The sequence below is a fragment of the Drosophila simulans genome, chromosome X (assembly GCF_016746395.2).
Source record: "Drosophila simulans strain w501 chromosome X, Prin_Dsim_3.1, whole genome shotgun sequence".
NCBI lineage: Eukaryota > Metazoa > Arthropoda > Insecta > Diptera > Drosophilidae > Drosophila > Drosophila simulans.
The window spans coordinates 1,672,553-1,699,632 of record NC_052525.2 but is presented as its reverse complement, the minus strand read 5'-3'; the positions used below and the strand labels follow the sequence as shown (position 1 = coordinate 1,699,632).

General features: G+C 50.1%; 8 protein-coding genes across 12 annotated transcripts; 4 read left to right on the top strand and 4 right to left on the bottom strand.

Annotated features, from left to right (window-relative positions):
• Positions 1 to 18: 18 nt before the first annotated feature.
• On the top strand, positions 19 to 9,312 carry LOC6724897 (armadillo segment polarity protein). Of its 4 annotated transcripts, none has more exons than XM_016173125.3 (7): positions 19 to 166; positions 1,644 to 1,703; positions 3,950 to 5,589; positions 5,662 to 5,862; positions 5,923 to 6,195; positions 7,184 to 7,280; positions 8,596 to 9,312. In XM_016173125.3, the coding sequence occupies exons 2-7, from the start codon at positions 1,673 to 1,675 to the stop codon at positions 8,883 to 8,885; spliced, it is 2,532 nt and encodes an 843-aa protein (XP_016037733.1). In that variant the 5' UTR covers positions 19 to 166; positions 1,644 to 1,672; the 3' UTR covers positions 8,886 to 9,312. The 4 variants fall into 4 exon arrangements, with proteins under 4 accessions (XP_016037733.1, XP_016037732.1, XP_016037734.1 ...); XM_016173126.3 differs by lacking the exon at positions 19 to 166 and adding an exon at positions 464 to 625; XM_016173127.3 differs by lacking the exon at positions 19 to 166 and adding an exon at positions 1,058 to 1,289.
• Positions 9,313 to 9,431: 119 nt separating this feature from the next.
• On the bottom strand, positions 9,432 to 10,486 carry LOC6724896 (39S ribosomal protein L16, mitochondrial). The gene is made up of 3 exons (XM_016173304.3): positions 10,318 to 10,486; positions 10,166 to 10,231; positions 9,432 to 10,098 (listed from the first exon to the last, which is right to left on the bottom strand). Exons 1-3 carry the CDS (start codon positions 10,364 to 10,366, stop codon positions 9,482 to 9,484), a joined length of 732 nt encoding a protein of 243 aa, XP_016037730.1. The 5' UTR covers positions 10,367 to 10,486; the 3' UTR covers positions 9,432 to 9,481.
• Positions 10,487 to 10,718: 232 nt separating this feature from the next.
• LOC6724893 (histone-lysine N-methyltransferase trr) lies at positions 10,719 to 19,363 on the top strand. 2 transcript variants are annotated; one of them, XM_039296741.1, is made up of 7 exons: positions 10,719 to 11,354; positions 11,418 to 16,687; positions 16,753 to 17,277; positions 17,356 to 17,951; positions 18,008 to 18,137; positions 18,192 to 18,374; positions 18,445 to 19,363. In XM_039296741.1, exons 1-7 carry the CDS (start codon positions 10,937 to 10,939, stop codon positions 18,535 to 18,537), a joined length of 7,215 nt encoding a protein of 2,404 aa, XP_039152675.1. In that variant the 5' UTR covers positions 10,719 to 10,936; the 3' UTR covers positions 18,538 to 19,363. The 2 variants fall into 2 exon arrangements, with proteins under 2 accessions (XP_039152675.1, XP_039152674.1); XM_039296740.2 differs by having other exon boundaries at positions 10,719 to 16,687.
• On the bottom strand, positions 19,231 to 20,213 carry LOC6724892 (COA8 family protein CG14806, mitochondrial). The gene is made up of 3 exons (XM_002105894.4): positions 20,053 to 20,213; positions 19,730 to 19,993; positions 19,231 to 19,655 (listed from the first exon to the last, which is right to left on the bottom strand). The coding sequence occupies exons 1-3, from the start codon at positions 20,101 to 20,103 to the stop codon at positions 19,440 to 19,442; spliced, it is 531 nt and encodes a 176-aa protein (XP_002105930.2). The 5' UTR covers positions 20,104 to 20,213; the 3' UTR covers positions 19,231 to 19,439.
• Positions 20,214 to 21,100: 887 nt separating this feature from the next.
• On the top strand, positions 21,101 to 21,697 carry LOC6724891 (UPF0184 protein CG14818). The gene is made up of 2 exons (XM_002105893.4): positions 21,101 to 21,297; positions 21,359 to 21,697. The coding sequence occupies exons 1-2, from the start codon at positions 21,219 to 21,221 to the stop codon at positions 21,568 to 21,570; spliced, it is 291 nt and encodes a 96-aa protein (XP_002105929.1). The 5' UTR covers positions 21,101 to 21,218; the 3' UTR covers positions 21,571 to 21,697.
• Positions 21,608 to 23,428, bottom strand: LOC6724889 (WD repeat-containing protein 18). Its single transcript, XM_016173303.3, has 2 exons — positions 22,529 to 23,428; positions 21,608 to 22,471 (listed from the first exon to the last, which is right to left on the bottom strand). Exons 1-2 carry the CDS (start codon positions 23,297 to 23,299, stop codon positions 21,701 to 21,703), a joined length of 1,542 nt encoding a protein of 513 aa, XP_016037728.1. The 5' UTR covers positions 23,300 to 23,428; the 3' UTR covers positions 21,608 to 21,700.
• A 33-nt stretch (positions 23,429 to 23,461) lies between these two features.
• On the top strand, positions 23,462 to 24,057 carry LOC6724890. The gene is made up of 2 exons (XM_002105892.4): positions 23,462 to 23,762; positions 23,822 to 24,057. The coding sequence occupies exons 1-2, from the start codon at positions 23,592 to 23,594 to the stop codon at positions 23,969 to 23,971; spliced, it is 321 nt and encodes a 106-aa protein (XP_002105928.1). The 5' UTR covers positions 23,462 to 23,591; the 3' UTR covers positions 23,972 to 24,057.
• A 192-nt stretch (positions 24,058 to 24,249) lies between these two features.
• On the bottom strand, positions 24,250 to 26,890 carry LOC27209085 (vacuolar protein sorting-associated protein 26). Its single transcript, XM_016184596.2, has 2 exons — positions 26,425 to 26,890; positions 24,250 to 26,345 (listed from the first exon to the last, which is right to left on the bottom strand). The coding sequence occupies exons 1-2, from the start codon at positions 26,566 to 26,568 to the stop codon at positions 25,053 to 25,055; spliced, it is 1,437 nt and encodes a 478-aa protein (XP_016037727.1). The 5' UTR covers positions 26,569 to 26,890; the 3' UTR covers positions 24,250 to 25,052.
• Positions 26,891 to 27,080: the final 190 nt, after the last annotated feature.

Below are 27,080 nucleotides of genomic sequence, written 5' to 3'. Positions count from 1 at the left end.
TTTTGAAGCAAGTTGGCAGCCACCGGCGGTAGAGAAGTTATCGGTTATCGGTTCTGCGCTCATATACACAGTTTTCATAGTCGGGGATTTTTGTCGAATTTAAATATCTAAGTGCGTTAAAATTGCGGCAACCTGCCTTTGAGCAGATAAATTTACTTTCGAAGCGGTAAGTAATAGTGAAGTCATAAATATTTCTTCAATTTGTCGCCGAAAAACAATAGTTTTTGCTCGTACCTGTGTTGTCATACACCCACATGTACACTCAGGTGCTTGCTTGTGTTAGTAAATGTTTATACAATTTCGAGATAACATGATGACATGAACTAGAAATACACTCGCCTTGCCTAAATTATAAATATTGTGAATTGAGTTTCTTAAGGATGAAATCCTATACAAATATCGTGGGATTTTTGTGTTCTCAGAACAAAAAAAAATTTGAAAAATTCCTTTGGCCTATCGCACAGTGCCCATCGAGTTATCGGGGCAGCAGCAGGCCATCGCTAGTTGGGTTTCGTCGCCATATACACAGTTTTTCTCGAGCAGACAATTCGCTGTTATTTTGTTTCTTATAGCGTTTTAAATAAATAAATCCTGCTCTAAAGCAGACTTAAATTCCTTGGACGCGGTGAGTACTGATAGTCGGCAGTGAATCCGTTTGGAAAGCCAAAGTTTCTGTGTGGCATGAAAGTTGGAAAGTCAGGGCAAACAAGTAGGCGCGGGGGCGTGCAGGGGTTTGCTGGATGTATGTGCGTTTGTGTATGTGTGTGTGTATGAGCTGGATACACACAAACGGCATTTTTATGTATTCTCCCCCGTAAATCGGGCGCTTGTTTGTTGCTCGCTGGAATGTAAACAATGCCGCAGACAGGAAATCGTTTTCCTCGAATCTAAAGGCGGGCTTATCGTTAGGTGTTTTATCTAATCGACAACTGAAATGGAGTTGGGATTCTTTCTGAGCTGCCTACGCGAGTGTGTGTGTGTATGCACAATCGTTCGGATGTGTGGCAACTCTGCGCAGCACTGCATTTGTATGCTGCACTGCTGCGGCCCTTTACTTTCTCTCCCAGTCTCTTTCCCTGTCCCTTTCCCGCACTCCGCACGCGCGGTGTTGCAAGTGCCTTGCTTTGCTTTGCGCTCTCCGCATCTGGATTCTGTTCCGTTTAAACGAGCGTGCTGGTCGGTCGCATTTTCCGCAGCGCCTTTTTCAAGAGAAGTGAAAAATCCATTTTTTTTTGGTGGAGTGCATCAGATTTGAAAGAGTGCTAAACAAAGTAATTAAATAACTCAAGGTTCGTGGCCAAAGTCTTCGGCAGGTAGACACACACACACATCCACAAATACCCGTTCTACCTGCGTGAGAATGTGTTAGTGCGCTTGTTTGGTATACGCAGCATATTTCGTATTATGCTGCGGCATCCCAAAGCGGAAATGAGTTAAAAAATGAGTTAAAGAAAAAGACCAGCGACTAGAATAGGTGACTAGCGGACGATATCTGCGTCTGTTGGCAGTCTGCAAACACATGAAGCCGTTTTTTCCGGGGCCCCCATTTAGTGGAGTTTCGTGGTCTACATCCGTAACACACGAACTCCATGTTATTGACTGTCCAGCACATTACTCATATACTCTCCGTCTCTTTCTTGCAGGTGTGGTGTAAAGCGCCTCAATCACCAAGATGAGTTACATGCCAGCCCAGAATCGAACCAGTAAGTATTTCCAGCAGCGGTACTCTTCCCTTTCCCAGCTTCCAGGGAGTATGCAAAGAGCATCCAAGTTAACTGTGTTCCATCTTGGGCTTTAGTATACCCCGTCCAAATTCAGTTGTATACAGGATCCGATTTCATCAAATTAGAGATGATATAGCGTTTCAATGGACGCAATTAAGTCATGGTAGCTCTAGAGTCTAGAACATTTAGGATAAATAGTCAGAGTACATGGCCCTATGAAGGGGATGCAACAGCGCATTGTATCTGTGAAACAATTATCCCCGTATCGCTATACAATAACAACCCCTCTCCAACGTTAAATGAGGGAGCGATGCTTGTTTTTGACAAATTTGGCAAATGTGACATAAAGTATTTGCTTATGCCATTTGTTTCTGATGCTCCCTTTGTGGGCTGCTTGCAGTATACAGGGTAACAACTATATCCATCCACCCCAGACGAATAATTTGTGTACATCTACATACTTGTAATGCTTGATGATCTTTTTTCTGTTCGGCCATCAACCACCAGCGCCCTGTGCTCTTATCCGATTCATCAGAAATTCTTCTCCCTTCTACTTCGGAGTTGGAAATTTACAATTTTCCGCTGACGCAGCAAACGGAGTAGGAAAGAAGATTCCTTTTTGACACTTGATTTGCAAAGTGCGTTGGTGAATCTCTCAGGGGCGCAGGAGAGGCCTTCATCCAAGGGGAGGAGCTCGTTAATGCATGTTGGCTTGCTGATTCATTGAACTCCCATCACTTTTGCCACAAAAAGTCGAGGAATGTCAATATCTAGGACGACAGTAGTGAACAGTTCAAAGCCGTTTAGGAAGTGGCCTTTCAATTCGACCACTATTAAGTATTCAGTTTAGTTTTCAACTAATTGCTATACAACCCCTAAACCCCCGTGTGTAGGCCGCTGCTCGCTATCCTTTGAAACTCTATTCCCTCCCCCTGCTACACACTTACGCACATACACATTCAAGGACTCGTGTACTTGCACGTGGCACTCCAACCCACGCCACCCACTCGCCCTCGCTCCTTGCTCTTCTCCGGGGACCTTGTTCTCGTACCCCGTCTCCCGAATTCGCACTCGAGTTGGCTGCACATTTTCCTTGGCTTCTGCCTTTGTTTTTTTCTGGCCATGCTGCTGCTGTGCAGAATTTAATTAGTAAGCGGCAACATGCAATTAAAGGCTCCGCCCGCTCCCTTCATCCCAACACAGTACTCCATTCAAGTGCGTGGCCCACTCGAGGGATACGGCGAAGAAAAAGCGCTTAATCGATTTGGGAAATGAAACGAAATGCGATTTTAGTATTACAGTCGGATGTGCTTATAGCGAACACAATTCATCAACTGTGGGCTAAACCTTTTTGGTGAACAAGCAGACCACATTTGGAGATCTGGTCCATAGGTTACCAGCATGTTTCAATGCTGATGTTCACTAAGCACATTTTATGGAGGCACTTTAATTCAGCACCATGTTCGATCTATTGAGATTTGACTGTAGTATTGCAGAGTGGATGGAGAAGAGCAGTGAAGTTTGAAATTCTGAATGCATACAGAAGGGGCGTGGCCGTGCTGTGTCCGCGCATAAGTAAAACAACAAAGGCAAAAAGCTGGGCCTGGAACGGCATAATTAAGACTGAAGTGGCAAACAAAACGCCCACAAATCCTTTTGCCAGTACCCTCTCATGTGTGAGCATCTGACCCCCTGCACCAAACCCATTCCGCCCAGCGCCCTGAACTTTCTGGGAATATCCTGCAGCGTTCAATTTGTCACGCTTCAAAGTTTTCCTTTTGCATTTTTTGCGCCGGCTGTTGGGATGCTGCTCACTTTGCTGTCAGTCGCTGTCGTTTCCCATTTGGCCATCCTTAAAGGAAAGCGCATGCAAATGGGTTGCAGAGGGTTAAAGCGTGTGCATCCCCGCATCCGAATTCGATGCATTATATGTAGATGGTGAGCTGCACTCAGTATTCCGTTCTACTGTGTCGTTTTTCCACTTCAAAAGGTTTTAAGAAACAAAAGTTGCCATGAATGTGTAGACAGATGTTAACAAGTTAAAGAAGAACATACAAGAATTATTCTTACGCTTAATTTCCGATTCTTTGGGGTCTTATAACACGATTGCGCTGCAATGGAAATGATCGAAAAAGATCGAAACGCAACGGGGATTCAAGTTATGCAAGTTGGAGTGTATATTTTGTCAATTCACTCTAAAACGTTTTGCAATAAATCTTTTGCAGTGTCGCATAATAATCAATACAATCCACCTGATCTGCCGCCGATGGTGTCCGCCAAGGAGCAGACCCTCATGTGGCAGCAGAATTCATACTTGGGCGACTCCGGCATCCACTCGGGTGCCGTGACCCAGGTGCCATCGCTGTCGGGCAAGGAGGACGAGGAGATGGAGGGAGATCCACTTATGTTCGACCTGGACACCGGTTTCCCGCAGAATTTCACACAAGACCAAGTGGACGATATGAACCAGCAGCTGAGCCAGACGCGCTCCCAACGTGTACGTGCTGCCATGTTTCCGGAAACCCTGGAGGAGGGCATTGAGATTCCCTCCACCCAGTTTGATCCCCAACAGCCGACGGCAGTCCAACGTCTTTCGGAACCGTCGCAAATGCTAAAGCACGCGGTGGTCAATCTGATCAACTACCAGGACGACGCTGAGCTGGCAACCAGGGCCATACCCGAGTTAATCAAGCTGCTGAACGATGAGGACCAGGTGGTAGTTTCCCAAGCCGCCATGATGGTCCACCAGCTGTCCAAGAAGGAGGCCTCGCGTCACGCCATTATGAACAGCCCTCAGATGGTAGCCGCTTTGGTGCGTGCCATCTCTAACAGCAACGATCTGGAGAGCACCAAGGCAGCGGTAGGAACGCTGCACAACTTATCACACCATCGCCAGGGTCTGCTGGCCATCTTCAAGAGTGGCGGCATCCCGGCACTCGTCAAGTTGCTCTCCTCGCCAGTGGAGAGTGTGCTGTTCTATGCAATTACCACGCTGCACAATTTGCTGCTCCACCAGGATGGCTCTAAGATGGCTGTGCGCCTGGCCGGTGGGCTTCAGAAGATGGTTACTCTGCTGCAACGAAACAACGTCAAGTTTCTGGCTATCGTCACAGATTGCTTGCAAATTCTGGCCTATGGTAACCAGGAGAGCAAGTTAATAATCCTTGCCTCCGGCGGACCCAACGAACTCGTGCGCATCATGCGCTCCTACGACTACGAGAAGCTACTGTGGACCACTTCGCGGGTACTGAAAGTGCTCTCCGTTTGCTCCAGCAACAAGCCGGCCATCGTGGATGCCGGTGGAATGCAGGCGCTGGCTATGCACTTGGGTAACATGTCGCCGCGCCTTGTGCAAAACTGTTTGTGGACGCTCCGCAATCTGTCGGATGCAGCCACTAAGGTGGAGGGCCTCGAAGCTTTGCTCCAATCTCTCGTCCAGGTTCTGGGCTCGACCGATGTCAACGTGGTCACCTGTGCCGCCGGTATCCTTTCAAATCTGACGTGCAACAATCAGCGCAACAAGGCCACCGTTTGCCAGGTGGGTGGTGTGGACGCCCTCGTCCGTACTATTATTAACGCTGGAGATCGTGAAGAAATTACCGAGCCGGCTGTCTGTGCCCTACGTCACTTGACCTCGCGTCATGTAGACTCTGAGTTGGCCCAAAATGCCGTACGCCTAAACTACGGACTATCGGTGATTGTAAAGCTATTGCATCCACCATCACGCTGGCCCTTGATCAAGGCCGTCATTGGACTCATACGCAATTTGGCCCTCTGTCCGGCCAATCACGCCCCGTTGCGGGAGCACGGGGCCATCCACCATCTAGTGCGGCTGCTTATGCGCGCCTTCCAAGACACAGAGAGGGTGAGTTAGTAATAGTGGAAGCATAAGTTGGCTAGAATAGTAATGACGTCAATTATACTTTCAACCTTGCAGCAACGTTCCTCGATAGCCACCACGGGCTCACAGCAGCCGTCCGCATACGCTGACGGCGTTCGCATGGAGGAGATTGTCGAGGGCACGGTGGGGGCGCTACATATCCTGGCCCGCGAGTCCCACAACCGGGCACTCATTCGCCAGCAGTCGGTAATACCGATCTTTGTACGATTGCTGTTCAACGAAATCGAGAACATACAGGTGGGATCGAAGTTTATCTTGTTGTGACTTAAGTATACTATGAATATTTTCTTACTTCAGCGCGTGGCTGCTGGCGTTCTTTGTGAGCTCGCCGCTGACAAGGAGGGCGCCGAGATTATCGAGCAGGAGGGCGCCACTGGGCCGCTGACCGATCTCCTGCACTCGCGCAATGAAGGCGTGGCCACATACGCCGCCGCCGTTCTCTTCCGCATGAGTGAGGACAAGCCGCAGGATTACAAGAAGCGGCTATCCATAGAGCTGACCAACTCGCTGCTGCGTGAGGACAACAACATATGGGCCAGTGCCGACCTGGGCATGGGTCCCGATCTGCAGGTGCGTGTTAAGTAGGCTAAGCAAATTCGACGTCCCCGGGATTCCGGCTTTTTAAACGCCCCTCTTGTGTTCCATTGAATCTGATTTGAAATGCAGCGCGTGAAGCGAAATCTGTACATAAAATTGTAAATTTGTAGAGAACCTACTTTAGTCAAGCATTATATAATGGTATCCATATTAAGTATCGACCTATATATCGCTTGCTTACGATTTCGATAACCTATTTTTGAATTTCCATTTTATTTGGATTCATTTCGTTCGGTTTTTTGCTTTTTATTGTAAACCACCAATCGATAGACCGTATATGTTATTCGATAAGTAGGTAGCTGTAGATGAACGCCGATTACAAATACGGATTCCGATTAGTTCTGATCATATTTGATTGATACCCTCCCCAAACCACACAACCCAACCTCACCCCCTCCACGTATCCTTCGAAAACAACCCGACCAAAAACATACTTACATGAATTTCAATTTGTATACTTGCTGCGACATCGCGTTCTTTGTTTATGTTTAATTTTGATTTTGTAATTAATTCACGTTTGTTTTACTTTTGTTCTTTTCTTTTTTTTCCTTTATGTTTACTTTGTGTGTGTAAAACCAAAACAACAAATCACTATAAACACAACTGCAACGGTAAATGAAACGCAACAACAACCCAAATGACGGATAATCACTGCACCAAAATCTCACCAACAACAACAATCAACGCGACTCTCACTCTCTGTCTCGCTCTCGCCGCCCCGATACCCCGAACACCCCACCCCAATCTCTATCCCTCTCGCTCACATTCACTTGCAAACTGGCGTTTGCGTGTCTTCTTCTTTCCTAACAACTTTTCACTTCTGATCCATCCCAACAAAAAATAAATGAAAACGAAACTGTAAAAAATACATCCACCACACAACCACACACGTACGATCACGCACATATCACGCAAACCGACCGATAAACCGATAAACAAACACGAATTCGATCGATCACAGGATATGCTTGGACCAGAAGAAGCATATGAGGGCCTGTACGGACAAGGTCCGCCCAGCGTGCACAGTTCGCACGGAGGTCGCGCATTCCATCAACAAGGTATGTATGTCATATGCGTAAGAAGAGACCCTCGTACCCACCGTACCCATCGTACCCCTCAAGCCACACCCCAAGAAGAAGAATCCTGCATAACCCCACTAAAAAGTAAACCAACGGAAACGTTAACAGGTTCAGACAATTCGAAAAACCCTCGGGACCAGCCCCAAAACCCCGCATCCATTTAATCGTTATCATGTCTGTTCATCATTCAAATATGCACTTGTTAATCGAAGCTAAGACGTTAAGCTCACTTTAGTTTCTTCAGTGTGAGCGAAGTCCTAATCCACCCAGATCCCTCGCTCGATCTCAATATCTCTGTATCCTTGCTCGTTACCCCCTAATATCGTTAAACCCTTCAGTTCCACGGCTGCATGCGAAGGAAGTGAATATAACCATACCCGCGCCCGTTTCCATTTGCGGTATACTTACATTTGTCGATAAATCCAAATCTTGTGCATCCGAGGCCCGACGTTGGGCGCCAATTATGTCAATCAGCTCCTTTCTTGAAGAATGAAACAAATAGGGATAAACGTCAGTCTTTTGAGGGATTACTTCCCCTGCTCACTCAATTTTGGAAAAGAATCTCTGTCTCTCCGGACTTTACACGTAGCTTGAAGATTCTTGCACCACACACACACGAACACCGATCCACCACGAATAACCACAGAGTGCAACCTTAAAAAATAAGGATCGTGAATAGTAAAGAAACACATACGTTTCTTTGATTATTTCGCAATTTTTTTGTTTTGTATGAATCTCTTCTGTTTCGTTTCATTAGACGGCTTATATCTTTAAGGTCTTCCTCCACGAAGGAGCAGTAATAAACTTTAGTTCGGTTCATATTGCATGTCACGTAGCCTGCGATAATCGCATAGTTTTAGGCACCCACAATCCATATATTTTATCGTGTATATACTCGTATCTAGTTTGTAAGGCGTGTGTGCATGCAAGTTTCAGAGGACGAATTCCAATCGACAATAACGCGTCCATATCGTGTCGTATTTTAGACGTATTTAGTTCTTTTTAAGCAGCATTCAACGACCGATTTTTGTTGTTTGATACTCTAGGTTAATGTAAAAGGGTCGTCGTGTACGAGTGGAGTCTGCATTTCGTTTGAATCGGCATAAACCCAATAAGTGTGTTGCAAAGATGCATTTTAGATGAGTTCCCGATTACAGCGAGCAGCAATAATTCCACTTTTGCAGGACTTCAAGGTGTCGCATCATCTGCCAGTTGACGGCTGGCGGAGATTGTAAATCCTCTCCACTAATCACAATATTCCCCATCATTCTTTGCCCATCTCGTTTGTTCGCAGGATATGATACTCTACCAATAGATTCGATGCAGGGTCTGGAGATCAGCAGCCCAGTGGGCGGCGGCGGTGCTGGCGGTGCTCCCGGCAATGGTGGAGCTGTGGGCGGAGCTAGCGGCGGCGGTGGTAACATCGGCGCCATTCCGCCCAGCGGCGCACCCACTTCGCCCTATTCCATGGACATGGACGTTGGCGAGATTGATGCCGGTGCATTGAACTTTGACTTGGACGCCATGCCGACGCCACCCAATGACAACAACAACCTGGCTGCCTGGTACGATACCGATTGTTAGACAAGCCGAGCTAAGGGTAAGGGTCGAGCATCCATTCGACCCCATAACATAAAACACACGAATCCCCATCCCAGCACTATAGCCCTCTTCCACCGGCTTTGATTCCATCCCGGATCCCGGATTCCCGATCACCGAAACTTGACTAGATGAACGAAGGTGTTGATTTTACTTGACAAAGACGAGGAGGAGCTGCGGCAGGTCAAAGTTCTGCTTTCAGAACTGAAGTCCGTGGGAGAAGGCTATTGCTCACACACCACACCCCGCGACAAAGCATACACTCACGCATACATGCATAATATTATACATTTATTATAATGCGAACGAAACGGCAAGAAAAACATATTATATGATGCATTACATATTACCCACGTAAACGAAATGGAAAATTAAACAAATGTTTGCAATAGAACTCGTACATTTCCCTTCATATGGCGTTTTTCTTATTTGCTCCACAATTGGGTGCCGCCCAGTCGCGGCTTGGAACAACGAGCCCTAAGTTCGAACTTACTTTAAGATATTCCCAGTTTTCAAAAGTACTTGAAACAGTTTCGTAACAAATTAACGAAGGGAGGGCTTTATTAATTTATGCTATACGTCTACAGGTGCTTGCCGAACCACTTGTGGTCCACGGGCGAGAGCCAACGGTGGCAGCCGCTGAGGTTGTTCTGGATCACGTACTTCATGGTAAAGGGGTTCTCATTCTGGCGGTCCTGCTCCTCCTCGGCGACTCGCTGTTCGTCGAGCATCTCCTGGGAAACGACGGTGGCCTGGAAGGGCAGCTGGTTGGCCACCTGCTGCAGGAACTGCTTGACCTCAACGAACTCGCACTTGCCGGCGATCTCGACAATGACGCGACCGGCCTTGATGGGGGTCACGTAGTGGTCGATGGCTCCCTTTCCGCCGCCCATCCGCTGGCCCTGGCCCTTCTTAGTGATCGGCTGCCAGGGTGCGGGAACGCGCCATGTGGCGAACATAGTATTGATATTCATCTTGCGTCCGATAGTCAAACGCATCATTTCGTAGTGACCCCAGCGCAGGCGCCCTCCGCCAGTGGCCACGATTGCGTATTGCTTGTGGAGCAGCGTGTTGTGCACCATCTCCGGACCGCGCATGTATCGCAGGCGCTTCTGCATCTTTGGCGGACGAATGTTTGGCGGTAGCTGGGGCTGGCGTTCCACGACCCTCAGCTTGGGTCTCTCCGGCTGCTCCACATCTGGGGGTTCCCATATAAGTAGTCATTGCTCTAATTTCTTTGTGCACATTTAAAAGCAACTACTTACTCTGGTATTTGATAGGCGGGGCGAAATACTTAAGACCGGCTGTGTTGACAGTGGCTATGTTGCCCGCTGCAAATGGAGGAAAGTTTAGGTGGTTTGTTGTAAACTGTGATCGGATTGGATGGGCCTAGGTCGGAAGTGCCACTGCAACTTACACGCAAGGCTTTGCTTAAAGAGTTGGGAGGCTAATTTTATTGAGAGCATGGTGGGTTTATGTCACAATATATTATTTATTTATAACAATTTTTTTGTGCAAAGATGTGTTGCATCAACGGCCACCGTTGCCAGATCGAGCTTATAAATGTGGTGCTAAAAACATATATCGATAGACCACCGATTGGTCAAGTGAGCGGACGGCCCTGTCCAGACTATGGTTAAGTCTTGCAGTGGAAAATGTCCCATATTGCACGTGGGCAAATAATTATATTATGTATTAAAAACTTCTAAAGCTAACAAAAAACTATTGCTGTACAAACGTTATTCGATTGCAACCGCCATGGCGATATGTTGATATGGGATGGGAAAAGTGGTGAGTTTCTAAATGGAAAACCAGGGCTAGATGTGAACGTTTCAGGGTAATGGTCGTTTTACCGTCTGGTAACACTGTTCTGCATACACGAAAATAAAATTTTTTTGACAAATCGTGCATGTTTTCGCTCGGTAAAAAAAAAAGCAGGCCGCGCGAGCCCTAGCTAGCTAGACCGCCGCCCTTCCCGTCCCACGAAACGCAGCGCATCGCATCCCGCGTTCCGCGTTTCCACTTGTGTGTTTGTTATGAATATACCGAAGGTGACAACATCGCTTGGTGCCGCCGAAAAGGCGAAACCCGAAAGAGTAGCATCCGTGGCCGCCGCTGCCTTCAATGCGGTCAGCCTGCAGAAGCGCAGCGGCGACGACACCGCCACTCCGGCGGAGGATCCCACGCGCAAGAAGGCCAAGACGGAGCTGCTTCTCGGAACTGGAACGCCAGCGCCCAGTTTGCCCGCCAAAGCGTCGAGCACCGCGCCACAGCAGCTCCTCTACCAGCGGAGTGGACAGCAGGCTAAGGCGCAGGTAAAAGCTGCGTCGGAGCCGCAGGATGCCGAGACGGCGGACGGCGTCTGGGACGCAAGCGATCAGCAGATCATAGTGTGCAACTTCGGCTCCGGCACTGAGATGGGTGCCATTAAGGCGGAGGACGCTGACAAGCAGAGTGAGTACAGAATCAGCACTCCAAGGAACAGTCAATCTAACTCTTTGCCACACCGAAACACAGCCTTTACCAGCTTTACCAAAAAGGAGGGTGCCTCCTCTTCGGCTTCGTCATCATCGTCAACCGCGTCCGTCATTTCCATCGAGCCCAGTGGCTCGGGGCAGGATCATGCTGAAATCTCCGGCAAACCTGAAGACCTCGACTACGTACTGATGCCAGCCAGCGGCGCGGATAGCGCTACATCTGTGGGTAACTCCACCGGAACGGGAACCCCAGCAGGAACGCCTATTGGAGCTACTACCTCCACCATTATTTTAAACGCTAACAACGGAACGGCAGGAGCCAGTGGAGCCGGCACCACTACAATTCTCACACAGAAATCCGGTCACACGAACTACAACATCTTCAATACCACGGCCACTGGCAGCCAAACGCCCACAACAACATTGTTAAACCGGGTGAATCTGCACCCCAAAATGAAAACCCAGCTGGTGGTTAACGCCAAGAAGCTGTCGGAAGTAACGCAGACCACGGCGAAAGTGTCGATTGGCAACAAGACGATATCGGTGCCGCTGCTCAAGCCGCTGATGAGCGCTAGTGGGGCGGCCACAGCCGGAGGAGCCACGATTGTAGAGAGCAAGCAACTGTTGCAGCCGGGCGGTCAGGTGACTACCGTAATGAGTGCTGCGCAGCAAAGCGGGGGTCAGCAGGTGCACCCGCACGTCCATTCTCATGCACATCACAACTTTACCAAACTTATCAAACGCGGGCCAAAAAATAGCGGCACCATTGTCTCGTTCTCGGGGCTACAGATCAAGCCGGCGAACACCAAAATTGTGGCCACCAAGGTGGTAAGCAAGAAGATGCTGCAACTTCAGCACCAACAACAGATCCAACAGCAGCAGCAGCTGCAGGTGACCAGCGGTGGAGGCCTGGCTCCGCCCACAGGCAGCATTGTGACCATCACCACCACCAACCCCAGCCAAACGTACGCAATGGTTCAGGATTCTGCGACTGTGGGAGCTGCGGCTCATTCGGAAGATGATGCGCCAGCGCCCCGAAAGATTACTGCCTACTCCGAAAACCTTCAAAAAATTCTTAACAAGAGCAAGTCCCAGGAATCAACTGGAGGCCCGGAGGAGTTCACCAACATCAACAGCGTGGTGATTAAGCCAATCGACAAGAATACACTCAATTGTCCACCCAGCTTTAACATCTTAAGGCAGCAGCAGCATTCACAGGCTGCTCAAAGCCAATCAATCTCCGCGGTAGGCAGTGGATCAGGTACACCCGTGACGTTTACTATGGCTTCGGGGAATGCCTCAGATCTGGCCACCACCTCCACCGTTTCCGTGTCAGCGGGGACCATCTGCATAAACAGTCCGATGATGGGCACGCGACCAATAATCTCCATTCAGAACAAAAACATATCCCTGGTGCTGTCCAAGACAACCATGGCCCAACAAAAACCGAAGATGATAACCACAACCACGTTGGCCAGTCAAGCGGCGCTGCAGATGCATCATGCTTTGATTCAGGATTCGAGTGCAGACAAGGCGGGATCTTCTGCAACCTCCGGATCTGCTACCTCGGGAGCTTCAATGCAGCTGAAGCTAACGACCGCCAATACGCCCACCAAACTCAGCGTTAGTCTGGCCCCGGACGTGGTCAAGTTGGAGGAAGTTGGCAGCGAATCTAAGGCAAAGCTACTGGTCAAACAGGAGGCGGTTGTGAAGGATAGCATTGGTACTCCGTCCAGTGAGCAGGAGCGGGCTGAGGAGATCGGCACGCCGGAGAAGCGTTTGAACGCCAATGCCACAATGGCGCCTATTAACCAGGTGCAGAATCAGTCTGCCAATCAAATTCAAATGGCCACATCTACCTCAACTGCTTCGAATCCCAGCACACCCAATCCTGCAGTGAGCGCCACACCTATGAACAACCAACGCTCGGCAGCGGAGGATAATGCACTTCTAAAGCAACTGCTCCAAAACAACAGCAGCAGTCATAGCCTCAACCAGATAAGCATCACGTCGGCTCACGTTGGTTCCGCCTCAGCTTCGGCACCTCTTTCCGCCCGCAAGGTTATCAATGTACGGGCGCCCAGCATGGGGAAGGTCAGAAGTTTGGAGGATCAACTGGCACGTCCGGTGATTCCTCCGGTGCCCACTGCCACGCAGGCGGCAGGTAGTAGTAGTAGCAGTGGATCTGTGGCCACGTCCACCACCACCACAACGGTAGCCAGCGGAGGAAGCAGCCAACAGGTAGCCATCGCCTCAGCGACGGCTCTACCTGTTACTGCGGTCGCCATTACCACACCAGGAGTGGGAGGGGAGGCAAAACTGGAGCAGAAATCCGATCAGCCGGCAGCAATTATGCAGAATCAGAGCCAAAACCAGGCGCCTCCACCACCACCGCCTCCGCAGCAGCAGCAGCAGCAGCAACTTCACCAGCCGCAGCAGCTGCAACCGTCTCCCCACCAAGTCAAGCAGACTGTGCAGATTGTGTCTAAGGAGACGTCGTTCATCTCAGGACCCGTTGCTGCTAAAACACTAGTGACGGAAGCCACTTCAAAGCCGGCTGAACTACTACCTCCTCCGCCTTACGAAATGGCCACTGCTCCTATATCGAACGTCACCATATCCATATCCACCAAGCAAGCGGCTCCAAAGGAACTGCAGATGAAGCCCAAGGCGGTTGCTATATCACTACCCATGGAGCAGGGCGAAGAACCGCTGCCTGAGCAAGCGGAGCCGCCGCCTCATTCGGAACAGGGAGCTACTGTAGCGGGAGTTGCACCTCACTCCGGAGGTTCCCTTGTGTCTGCGCAATGGACCAATAACCATTTAGAAGGGGGTGTAGCCACCACAAAGATACCATTCAAGCCTGGAGAGCCCCAAAAACGCAAGCTCCCCATGCACCCACAACTGGACGAAAAGCAGCTCCAGCAACAGGCAGAGATTCCCATAAGCACCTCTCTACCAACAACTCCGACTGGACAAGGTACTCCGGACAAAGTACAGCTGATCTCAGCGATTGCCACTTATGTAAAGAAATCCGGTGTCCCGAACGAGGCACAACCCATACAGAACCAGAGCCAGGGCCAGGTGCAGATGCAGGCGCAAATGCAGGCGACTATGCAAGGACACCTGTCTGGGCAGATGTCTGGACAAATCTCCGGACACGCCGCTGGACAGATACCCGCTCAAATGCATTTGCAAGTACAGCATCAGCTCCATATGGCCGTTCATCCACAGCAGCAGCAACTACACCAGAACCAACAACAAAATGCGACGATTCCCCTTCCAGTTACTGGACAGGGTGTAGTCCCCATCCCCGTGCCCACCATGGAAACCAAGGCTGGCGACCAAAGGAAGCGCCGCAAACGTGAGGTCCAGAAGCCGAGGCGCACGAATCTGAACGCCGGACAAGCTGGTGGAGCTCTTAAGGATCTAACAGGTCCACTACCAGCAGGTGCAATGGTCCAACTGGCAGGAATGCCGCCGGGGACCCAGTACATACAAGGCGCGACATCAGGGGCTGGTCATGTGATCACCAGTACCGGACAAGGGGTTACTCTGGGAGGAGTGGGCGCCAGTTCTGGAGCCAATTCCTCGCCCATGGTCAAGAAGCGAGTGCGCAAGTTCTCCAAGGTAGAAGAGGATCACGATGCATTTACCGAGAAGTTGCTGACGCACATCCGCCAAATGCAGCCGCTTCAAGTTCTGGAGCCGCATCTGAATCGCAACTTTCATTTTCTTATCGGGAGCAACGAGACTTCTGGAGCTGGTTCGCCCGCCTCAATGAGTTCTGCGGCTTCAGCCGGATCCTCTTCGGCTGGAGGCGGTAAGCTCAAGGGCGGATCTCGAGGCTGGCCACTGAGCAGGCATTTGGAAGGTCTGGAGGACTGTGATGGCACCGTTCTCGGCCGCTATGGACGAGTCAATCTGCCCGGGATACCCTCGTTGTACGATAGCGAACGCTTCGGCGGAAGTAGAGGTCTGGTTGGTGGATCTGCGGGAACCCGTTCACCCTCGCCAGCAGAGTCTCCAGGAGCAGAAAAGATGCTACCAATGTCGAGCATCCAAAATGATTTTTATGACCAGGAGTTCTCCACGCATATGGAGCGCAATCCTAGGGAACGCCTGGTGCGGCACATTGGAGCCGTCAAGGATTGCAATTTAGAGACCGTAGACCTGGTGGAGAGCGAGGGCGTAGCTGCGTGGGCGACTCTTCCACGACTTACCCGCTATCCGGGTCTAATACTGCTCAATGGAAACAGCCGTTGCCATGGACGGATGTCGCCGGTCGCGCTGCCGGAGGATCCGCTGACCATGCGCTTTCCCGTATCTCCACTGCTTCGATCCTGCGGCGAGGAGCTGCGCAAGACACAGCAGATGGAGCTGGGAATGGGACCGCTGGGCAATAATAATAATAACTACCAGCAGAAGAACCAGAATGTGATACTCGCACTGCCCGCCTCGGCCTCGGAGAACATAGCCGGCGTGCTGCGGGATCTGGCCAATCTACTGCACCTGGCGCCCGCCCTTACCTGCAAGATCATCGAGGACAAGATTGGCAATAAGTTGGAGGACCAGTTTATGAATCAGGACGATGAAAAGCACGTCGACTTCAAGCGACCACCGAGTCAAGTGAGTCACGGTCATCTGAGGAAGATCCTCAACGGGCGGCGTAAGCTCTGCCGCAGCTGTGGAAATGTGGTTCACGCCACTGGGCTGCGAGTTCCTCGGCACAGTGTTCCTGCCCTAGAAGAGCAACTCCCCCGGTTGGCCCAACTGATGGACATGCTGCCGAGAAAATCGGTTCCCCCTCCTTTTGTGTACTTTTGCGATCGCGCCTGCTTTGCGAGATTCAAGTGGAACGGAAAGGATGGCCAGGCGGAGGCGGCTAGTCTACTGCTTCAGCCAGCGGGTGGTTCTGCTGTGAAATCATCAAACGGAGACTTGCCTGGCAGCTTCTGCGCCAGCTCAACTGCCCCAGCGGAGATGGTGGTCAAACAAGAACCGGAGGACGAGGATGAGAAAACGCAGGGCGTACCGGGCAACCCCACAAATATTCCCGCACAGCGCAAGTGCATCGTGAAGTGTTTCAGTGCTGATTGCTTCACCACGGACTCGGCGTCATCCGGACTGGAGTTGGACGGAACTGCTGATGCGGGAACTGGAGCTGGACCGGTCAATAATACTGTGTGGGAAACAGAGACCAGTGGGCTGCAGTTGGAGGACACGCGGCAGTGTGTCTTCTGCAATCAGCGTGGTGACGGCCAGGCGGATGGACCCTCGCGACTGCTTAACTTCGATGTGGATAAATGGGTAAGTAAAAATTGTAACCCTAATGATTGATTACATCGCAGCTTAATGTTTCCTTTCGCATACAGGTTCACCTTAACTGCGCCCTGTGGTCCAACGGCGTGTACGAGACGGTGTCTGGGGCGCTGATGAACTTCCAGACAGCTCTGCATGCGGGACTGAACCAGGCGTGTAGCGCATGTCACCAACTAGGCGCCACCATCAAGTGTTTCAAGTCGCGCTGCAACAGCCTGTACCACCTGCCATGCGCCATTCGCGAGGAGTGCGTCTTTTACAAGAACAAGTCCGTGCACTGTAGCGTTCATGGTCATGCTCATGCCGGCATCACGATGGGAGCAGGAGCAGGCGCCACGACTGGCGCCGGAGTAGGAGGCTCTGTGGCAGAGAATGAACTGAGCTCCCTGGTTGTCCACCGGAGAGTTTTCGTCGATCGGGATGAAAACCGTCAGGTGGCCACCGTCATGCACTATTCAGAGCTGAGCAACCTGCTCCGTGTGGGCAACATGACGTTCCTGAACGTGGGTCAGTTGCTGCCGCATCAGCTGGAGGCCTTTCACACACCCCACTACATCTACCCCATTGGCTATAAGGTGGTAAGTACAAGTACCAGCCGTTCGGCCGCCATGTTCATAAAAGCAATCTTAAATCACTCTCCTCCTCCACCCCCATAGAGTCGCTACTACTGGTGCGTGCGACGACCCAATCGTAGGTGTCGATACATTTGCAGTATCGCGGAGGCCGGATGCAAGCCCGAGTTTCGCATCCAGGTGCAGGACGCCGGCGACAAGGAGCCGGAGCGCGAGTTTCGGGGCAGTTCGCCCTCGGCGGTCTGGCAGCAGATCCTGCAGCCAATCACGCGACTGCGTAAGGTGCACAAGTGGTTGCAGCTATTTCCCCAGCACATCAGTGGCGAGGACCTATTTGGTCTAACGGAACCGGCCATTGTGCGAATCCTGGAAAGCCTCCCGGGCATTGAGACGCTCACTGACTACCGCTTCAAGTACGGTCGCAACCCGCTTCTGGAGTTCCCGCTAGCCATCAATCCGTCTGGAGCTGCGCGTACGGAACCCAAGCAACGCCAGCTGCTCGTCTGGAGGAAGCCGCATACGCAACGCACGGCCGGCAGCTGCAGCACGCAGCGGATGGCCAACTCGGCTGCGATCGCCGGGGAGGTGGCCTGCCCCTACAGCAAGCAGTTCGTGCATTCGAAGAGCTCCCAGTACAAAAAGATGAAGCAGGAGTGGCGCAACAACGTCTACTTGGCGAGGTAAGACATTAGGACCTAGTCAATAACCACTGATTACTGAAGCTCTCATTTTTTAGGTCTAAGATCCAGGGTCTTGGCTTGTATGCAGCTCGGGACATTGAAAAGCACACCATGATAATCGAGTACATTGGCGAGGTTATCCGCACCGAGGTATCCGAGATACGCGAGAAGCAGTACGAGTCCAAGGTGGGTTTCGCGACCATGCTTTCTTGTAACCTTGACTAATCTCTGATTCCCCAGAACCGTGGCATCTACATGTTCCGGCTGGATGAGGACCGTGTGGTGGACGCCACTCTAAGCGGCGGGTTGGCGCGCTACATCAACCATTCGTGCAATCCCAACTGTGTTACCGAGATAGTGGAGGTCGATCGCGACGTGCGGATCATAATATTCGCCAAGCGGAAGATCTATCGCGGCGAGGAGGTAGGTCCCGCAAACAGAAGTGATACGCCTATAGCATAACTTACAATGTCTCTTAAATTCTGCTCTTTAGCTCTCGTACGATTACAAGTTCGACATTGAGGACGAGTCGCACAAGATACCGTGCGCCTGTGGAGCGCCCAACTGCCGCAAGTGGATGAACTAGAGTCGGGAGGAGCCTCTGACGGAGGACCAAAGGAAGCGCAAGAAGCGGCGGCGAGCACGTCGCTCCCAGTGAACAGGAACAGGAGCAGAGACAGGAACAGGAACAGGACTTGTATCTGATCAAGTAGCTAGATTCGCTAAGCATTATAGTTCGTGTACATATATACAATTATATATATATATATAAGCTATATGCAGATATGCTCGTGGAGAGCATATGACCTTGTAAGTTTTGTATATGTGCCCACTGTAGCCAATTCGTATCCTTTATATCGCTCTTAAGTGCAAAAGTGGAGGGAGTGGAGAGTGTCTTTATAGTTTAAATTGAATAATTGCTATCGTTTCTACATAGAAAGAATATAAATGTTACTGCTAGGACACGACCACCCCTGTAATGTATTTCGGACCCCCTCCCCTCACACAGTCGCTGGAGCACCTAATTTTATTTGTTTTAGCACCATCTCCACATTCATCACTACCACCATTGCAATTATCGCGAGGAAACTGACCGCCCCGATGGCCAACCCAAAACTTGACTTTATGCGTGTGTGCCTTCCCCTCTGTTTACCATTATTATTATTATCATAATTGTAGCGGTTATCTTTCAATATTCGGCCACTTTACATGGGGAGCGATCCTTCTTTCGCTGCGTGTATCGTGCGCAACCTTCTTTGAATATATACACTGATAAGGATATGAACACCTACTTCTATTTTATTTTATTTAAATAGTTTGCGATTACTTTTAAGTACATTAACTAACTCCGAACAACGTGTATTTTTCATCCCCTTAAATAGTAGCTAAGTAAATTTTATGCCACCATTTTACGCACGTGATCTTTTATTCCAACTTATGGCAAACGGCAAACTGGGAAATACGAAATGGGGACGACAGATATTGCACCTAAGATCTCCGCTTGGCCAGCGCCAGAAGCCTCTGGAGCTGGACTGCGGCGGCCAGGGTGAGTATGTCGAAGTTCTTCAGGTACCAGGAGATGTTGTACATGATGTGGATGCGCCAGTTCTTGTCGAGGAACGCTTTGTAGAAGTGGCTCATCTGGTCCGCGGACACTTCGCTAGTTCCGCTCTCCTTGTGCAGGCGGATGAAGTCTTCCTTTTCCTGTGAACCGAACCAATTCGAAAGAGACGGCATTAGCGGACTAGAAAGAGATGGCACAGTGGTCGTGGTTGTACCTCGTAGAAGCGCTTATTGTGTTTGGTCCAGAAGTCCGTGTTCCATGCCTCCACCTCGATCCGCTTAAGGCGCAGGCTCCTTGCCAGCCGCGTCTCTTCATCGCCGTAGTGCCGTACGTACGGACGTAGGTTTGATTGCGCGTCCGGCGGTCCTATATAGTCACACTTCACCGTCTTGGGATCGGGCTTGTGTGGCAAACCGACGACGGGTTTTTCTTGTGGCGGTGGACATCCTGGTTGCACTGCGGCATAGCATCGCGGTAGCTGTGTAAAATAGGCATTGAAAATCCGAATCCTATGGGGCAACACACTCATGGACTCACGCTGAACTGGAAAAGCGATATCCGGGGCTGGCACCTAAAACATTTGTTCATTTTTCGGTTATGTTATGTGAGGTCCAGTGTGGCCGACTGTCACGCTAGGCAACAGCCTGAATATCGATGCCAACAAATATTACGGGCATTCGCACGCGATTCTCAACTGAATTTCTGGAGTTCAGAAACCAAAACCCGTAGCCAGTAGCCAGCTGATATATGTCCACAAAATCAATAAACAGTTGCTTTTTCCAAAATGGTCGCATATTGCATGTTTCCAGTCGCCATTGAACCAATAGGAACGCAGCTCAGTGAATATGAACAGTTAGATCAAAGCTTAAGCAAGAGTAATAGAAGAGATGTGAACACCGCTTGTTTCCCCGTTCGTGACACGCAATCGGCACGTCATGCTCGAGCAAATACCACTCTCCCTAGTAATTTGTTTGCGTTGTGAAAATAAAACGAGACACACGCACATCTCTAAGAACCATGTTGAAACAGAGGCTATGCCACTTACTGTTGATTATGCTCGCCTGATGATTGCAACGAGAAATCTGCTGTCGGAATTCGATGGCTGCAAAATTATTTCGGGCAAAATGGACAAGATTATCGACTGTAGACACCAGGCGAACAGAAAACGCAGGAGTACGACAGCTGATCGCTCAGAGAAATCAAAAAGCTGTTCATTATCAGAAGGGGTCAACTCTGGCCAATCAGCATTGAGCACTATGGGAAAGAACCGTTGGATTGAGTCTAGGCAACGCCTAGAGATACGTAAACCATTTGTTTCTTTGTTCGTGACACGAATTAGGCACGAAATGTGCGAAAAAGCCAAAATATCCCATATATTCGCATTGGTACGTGAAAATAAAACGAGGCACGGGCACATACCTAAAAGCTAAGTAAAAACTTATGTTCGGACACTTGCAGTGGATTATGTTCGCCTGGCTTTTGAGCTAAGAAGTGTTTTCGTGATGTGTATCCACAAAAACGTAAACGGAAAACGTATGTACTGAATTCCCCTATTATATTCTGCTAAGAAATTTTTTTATATCGAATTGGAACTGAGAGCTATCGCCCTCTTCCAACCATCTCTATCGTTTATAGCTATCCCGTGACAATAAATCCAACTGGAAAAAACAAACGGGAAAACTGCGGGGAAAATTCCAGGGAAAATGTCACCCAAAAACAATCATGATCCCTCGTCGTCCGGCGACTCTGGCAACACCAATGTCCAGGAGGCAGACCTACAAGGTGAGTTTCGGCAGCGCCCCGTTTCTGCTCGGGATTGGCTCTAATGGAATGACCCCTGCAGAGATGGAGGACGTGAACAACAGTCTGGACGCTCTCAGCTGTGCCCTGGACGCCGTGGAGCAGCGCACAGACGATATTATGTCCCAACTACGGGAGCTGTTGAACTCTAACCGAGAGATCCGTCGCCTGCTTGCCGAGGAAAATGACAACGCTCCCGAATCGGGAGACGACAACATGGACGGGCAGGCGGGCAGCGAAGTCGCACCCAAGTAGATCCCTCTACGAGCAGTTATTGTTTTGTTCACCCAAATCGTTTTTAGGCACAATCAGTGCTGTTTCTTTCTATTATCATGTATTTTTTTTCTAAATCCTAAGTAAACGTAATTGAAGGCAAACTTAAGGTTCACTGTGTCTCGAGCGCTTTCTTGCGCTTAGTCTTTTCTGCGATTTCACCCTGGCCAGTGTCAGAGCTAGCAATATACTTGAAAGCTATCTGGAACATGCGCTTTGACTGCGCCTTGAGGCACGCATTCTCGGCCAGCAGCTTTTGTACTCTTTCGTCGCTTGTCTGTGCTGAGCCTGGCTTATATTCTGCATACGAATTTTCGGACTTCGCTTCCTTGGTGGTGGTTTCCATTGGCTCGTCTTCGGGTTCTTCGTCTTCGACCTCGGAATCCACGACCTCTGCTGCGGGCTCGACATTTGTAGCTTTGGTTTCCGCTTCAATTTCGTCGTCATCCTCATTCTTTCCCGAACTCATGGAAACTATAAGTTTGAGTATTATCTCCTCGTCCGTACCCGGATGACTTTGGGTGTAGTCCAGCTCCGGTGTCTTGCGTCCCCCGGAGTAGTCCGGATCGAACAGCTCGATACAGTCATTCTCATCCCACGGACTAATCATCCGCTTTAGACTGTCGGCGAACATCTGCGGTTGCTTGTGCTCCGGCAGAAAGATGGCTGGGCTGAGCAGGCGGATATGCAGGTTGGTTACCGGGCCTTTTTGGGACAGGCTCTTGATAAGTTGCCTGCTACCCACGTCCCAGACGCAGACCTGGTTGTCCTCGCCCCCGGAGACCAGCGTTGTAGCGCTTATATTCAGAGCCAGGCAGGTGATGGCCTTGCCGGATGTGTGGCCCACAAAGGCCTGGATTTCTTCCTCCTCTAGGTGGTATTCCTGGGTAAGTAAAGGAATTAGTTGGCAAAGCTGTGGATAACCGAAATCTGGACTCACCTTCATGCGCGGCGCGTTTTCCATATGAAAGACAAACACCTTGCCGTCACTGGAGCCAACATACACCCTGGTTTCCATCTTGCTGACAATCACGCTGTGCAGGGCCACTGGGAACACCACACTCAGCAGCAAGACGCCCCCGCACAGGTCGTACACCTTGCAGCAGCGATCCAGCGACACGGTGTACAGATAGGAACGGATGCCTCCGATGCCGGAGTATAGATCAGTGACCGCCAGACCGTGATCGTTAAAGCTGTACAACGGCTCCGTGCTATCCTTGCCCCCGCCCGTGTCCAGTGGGGCGGCGGAGAAGGTGAGATCCCAGACAAGCACAGCTCCGTCCTTGCCGCCGCTGATGAAGTGCTCGCCGTTGTCCGTGAAGCGCAGGCAAGTGATCGCCTGGTAGTGCTTGGACAGGGTGTTAAGCATACGGCCGGAGCTCATGTGCCATAGATAGATGTTCTCCTGGATGCCGGCCACCAAAAAGTTCCCATCCGGCGTCAGGGCCAATGCGTTGACCTTGCCGGGCACCACGAACCGCAGTCCGGCCATCTGCTCCTGCTTGTTGATGGGCCACACGTGGAGCAGTGGCTTGGCCGAGTTTGCCGCCATCACGTAGTTCAGGTGGATCATATTCAGGCTGTGGTGCTGGGCGCATCCACCGCCCTTGTAGCGCATCAGGTCTGTGCCTGTCCGCAAATCCTGCACGCTGCATGTCGTGTTGTCCTCGCTGCTCGTGCTTATGAAAAGGGCCTCAACGGCGTCTTCCATGTTGTTGTGATCGGGTTGAAATGCGCGGTGTTGTTACAATACGTACCAATATTGATATTGCAAACAACTTATAAATAAAGTTCAACCGGAAATAAGCGGTAGTTTCCTATCGATAAGCGAAAGCGTGATTTGTCTTGAAGTATCGACCAGTTACTAAAATAATCGATGTAGTTTTCCCTTTCACGAAACTTGGTCACACCCGAATTCGGGGCCAAATAGAAATAATAGTAATTTATTATAAAATAAACAGATCGCGGATTGAAGTAGTTTCTACTTGGACTTGAGCAACAAAATGCACCTGACGCTGATCAATTTGTTCAAGAAGACTGTGCCCGGTCACATATTCCGGGGCAAGCGGCGCCTGGTGAAACCGGTCAGCCAGCGAGCAATGGACACCCTCACCCGCGAGTACGAGCGCCAGGAGCAGGTAATGCTACTCCTTCGACACCCGTATCTCACCCTGGTAAGTCCTGCTCGCTGTACGCGGATTGCCCCACCTAATGCCACACTTCTCGCCTGCAGGAGCAGTCATTCGGTCACGCCAAGGAGCTGCAGAAGCGCGACAAGCTGGTTGCCAGGTGGACGGACGAGCAGACACTGCGCAAGATGAAGCCACACGTTACCATCGAGGAGCGGCTGAACCAGCTGAAGATCAAGGAGGCCTGGGACTAGCCGTCGTCACAGCTTCTAAGCCGGCGTTACTTGTTAAATAAATCTAGATGTTATGGAAATTATATAATGCCTGCTGGACAAGAACAGTCGTTTCGTCACCCGATTAGTTATATTTACATCCGAGTTACTCCGTGAGGACTGACTGCCAGCTTGCTATTGGTGTGCCAGCTCAAAGTCATTATCCCAGTGTATAGAAATGGTGGACTAGGCACTCACACCAATCGATCTGAAAGGCAGTGTTCTTAGCAATGTTTCCACTTGATTCACTCAACGTTCTCTTCGTGTTTGGCGCTCATATCGCTTTTATTTGTTAAATTGCGTGTCTAAGTATATATATCAATAATTCTTGTATGTTATGTATATGAACTGTTATGTACATATGCAAGGCATGTAACACGTTTCGTCGTTTCCACTTCCGTTCCCAGCATCAATTCGTTAGTACGCTATAGACTAAAACTTTATTATTTAATGGATGTTTTGTCTGCTTTTTGCTGCTTCATCTTCATCTGTATTGGAGTTGGATTAGTTTAATGCACACTTTAATTTCAATTCAGGGGTCTCACTTTTAGAAAGCAATTTCAACATTTTTCAAACTGAAAAATCATATTTTCCAAACGCCACAAGGATAGGGAATGGTCATCGGAATATCGGAGTTTAACTAGTTTTGGGGCGCAGGGGATTAGGGTTTGCTTTCGTGTCCGAGTCGCACTCCCCTCGACAGCTTCTCGACTTGTTATAGCAATAATACCAATGGAAACGCCTAGAGATTGGTTGTAGCTACGAGGTTGCCTCTGCTCATTTGTCCTAAGTTTCGTTTTGTTTTTTCGTTACTATCATTTGCGATTTGCCTGCTTTTGGTAAATGATGCGCATAACCTCAATAAAACATTTGTAACAATTTTAAATTAACTTTAAAAAAATAGATATATGCATATTTGTTGCTGCTGTTGCTGCTGCACTGCCTTCCTGCTGCTGTATACGAATACGAATATATGCGTAATAGTTCCGCCTTCTGTTGTTGCACTAGCTCTGGCTGTTACTACTTATCCCCCTGAAGATGGAAATCCTCTCCAGCTTCCCACTCAATCAGTGGACAACGGCGTTGCACCGGTCTTTTTCGCATTGGGCGTAATTGCATCGATGTCATCATCCTCCGGCTGCACTTGCTCCGACGCTTCGGTTTCGGATCGGGAGAGCGGCGATACTGGCAGCAATGGCGGTGGCGAACTGGAGAGCATAGCAACGGGCGAGGCACTTGTGGTGGCCGCTGCGGCTCCATCGCCTATGCCCCGCTCGGGAGCTGGTTCTGAAACAGATGACGCCGCTGTGGGGACTGGAACTGCAACGGATGCTGTCGACGGCGTGGGCGTCAGCGGCGGAGAATCCATTTGCTGTTGGCTGAACTCCTGGTTCGGGCTCTCCCTGGTAAACAGACCCATCTTGGACTCAGATCCTGCAGTGCCAGGCGCTGTCGGGGCTCCTCCCACCTCTCCGCTGTCTGTGCTCGAGCTGATCAGCGAGTGAGCCACTGTGGGCGCAGCTGGACCGCTGACCAGGTGCGGCGGAGCGTGCAGGGGAACGTGTTGGTGCTGCTGTTGCTGGTGCTGCTGAGCGCCATGGTATCGCGGTTTGTCTGCCTTGCGCCACAGCGTGATCTCCTGTTGCTTGAAGTAGCGACGGTCCTCGGTGTCCATCAGTACAAGGTTGAGGAAATATTTGACCGAGAACTTCTTGTTAATGTCCCGCATGGTCGGCGTGAGATTGTAGCCAGCAAGAAAGACCCGGATGGGTATGCTTTCGCCTTTGACGGGCGCTCCGTCCATGATCTCGTACTTGGCAATCGTTTCGTTTTCGTTAAACATGGTGGGGCCTGTGCCCGTGCTCTCCTTCTTGATGATCGCGATCTCCATGTGCTTGATCTTGATGCGCACCAACAGGAAGTAGATCTTGCCGATAATCGTGTCCCGTAGGTGGTACTTGCTTTTGTTATACTCGAACTCGATGTGCAGGCAGTCTTCGATGCCTACCTCCATCTTGATGGGATTGTTCATCTCCGGGTAGCTGCACAGTGTGTGCACGGCGATGTCGACCTCCTTGGTTATGTCGCTGATCCGCCTGACTATGGTTGCGCGCAGGAAGTACCGCAACCGCACGTTCGAGCCGGCGTACACCTCAAATTGCTTCTCCACTTTGGGGAAATCGAACGGATAGCTGTTGTTCTGGATGAGATCGCCCGGGCGGGCCAGGGCCTTTGCTAGACACTTGAATTCGTGGTGGTTACCCCGGTCGTAGTACAGTTCGATCTGTCCAATGAATTCGATCTTAATGCCCTGGTGCTCCAGCTTGCTGCCCGGCTTCTTGAGGGTCACGTTCACCTGGATGAAAAGTGGGTGGATATGAGTTTATCTCTGGTTATGCTTGGGGGAACTCCCCCCGATGCTGACCACGACGCACCTTGCCGGATACCGTCTCCCCGTCGTAGAATAGCAGCATCTTCTCCACTTTGCCGTCCTCCCCTTTAACCTCTGCCGTCTTGTGCTCAGCTCCATCAAAGACTATCTCAATGTCCGCTGACTGGCCGAATCCCAGGAAATTCATAATTGATAAACGTCGAATCGGCTTCTTCTTCTTCTTCCGCTTCTTATTGCCCCCGCCTCTGCTTCTTGCTGCTCCGATGGAATGTCGACGCTGTGACTCCTGTTGGCGGCTTTTCCTGGAGATATCTTTTAGATAACCCCTTTAATAACCCTCAGCTTTGATAGGCGTTTTTCTGCGGCCTTTTTCGTCCTTCGTTCCGATGCTGGCGTATGTGTCGCGTCTATGTGTGTGAAATGAAAAAAATTGCAATTTTTCACACTACAGCGTTGCCATATCGCGTCACCCCGATTGTTATTAAGGAGTGCCAGCGCTGGTACTTTTTAGTATTCAGTATTTGCATGGTATTTCTTTAAAAAACACATACGGAAAATTTAACGAAACAATTGATTGTGGATCCTTAATTGTCTTGGTATACAATAATTGTGTAAATGTATTCCGTGTTTTTATTTATCTTGGTAACTTTTCGATAGTTGAATTTTAAATGGTCTTGCGTGGTATTTATATACCCGTTA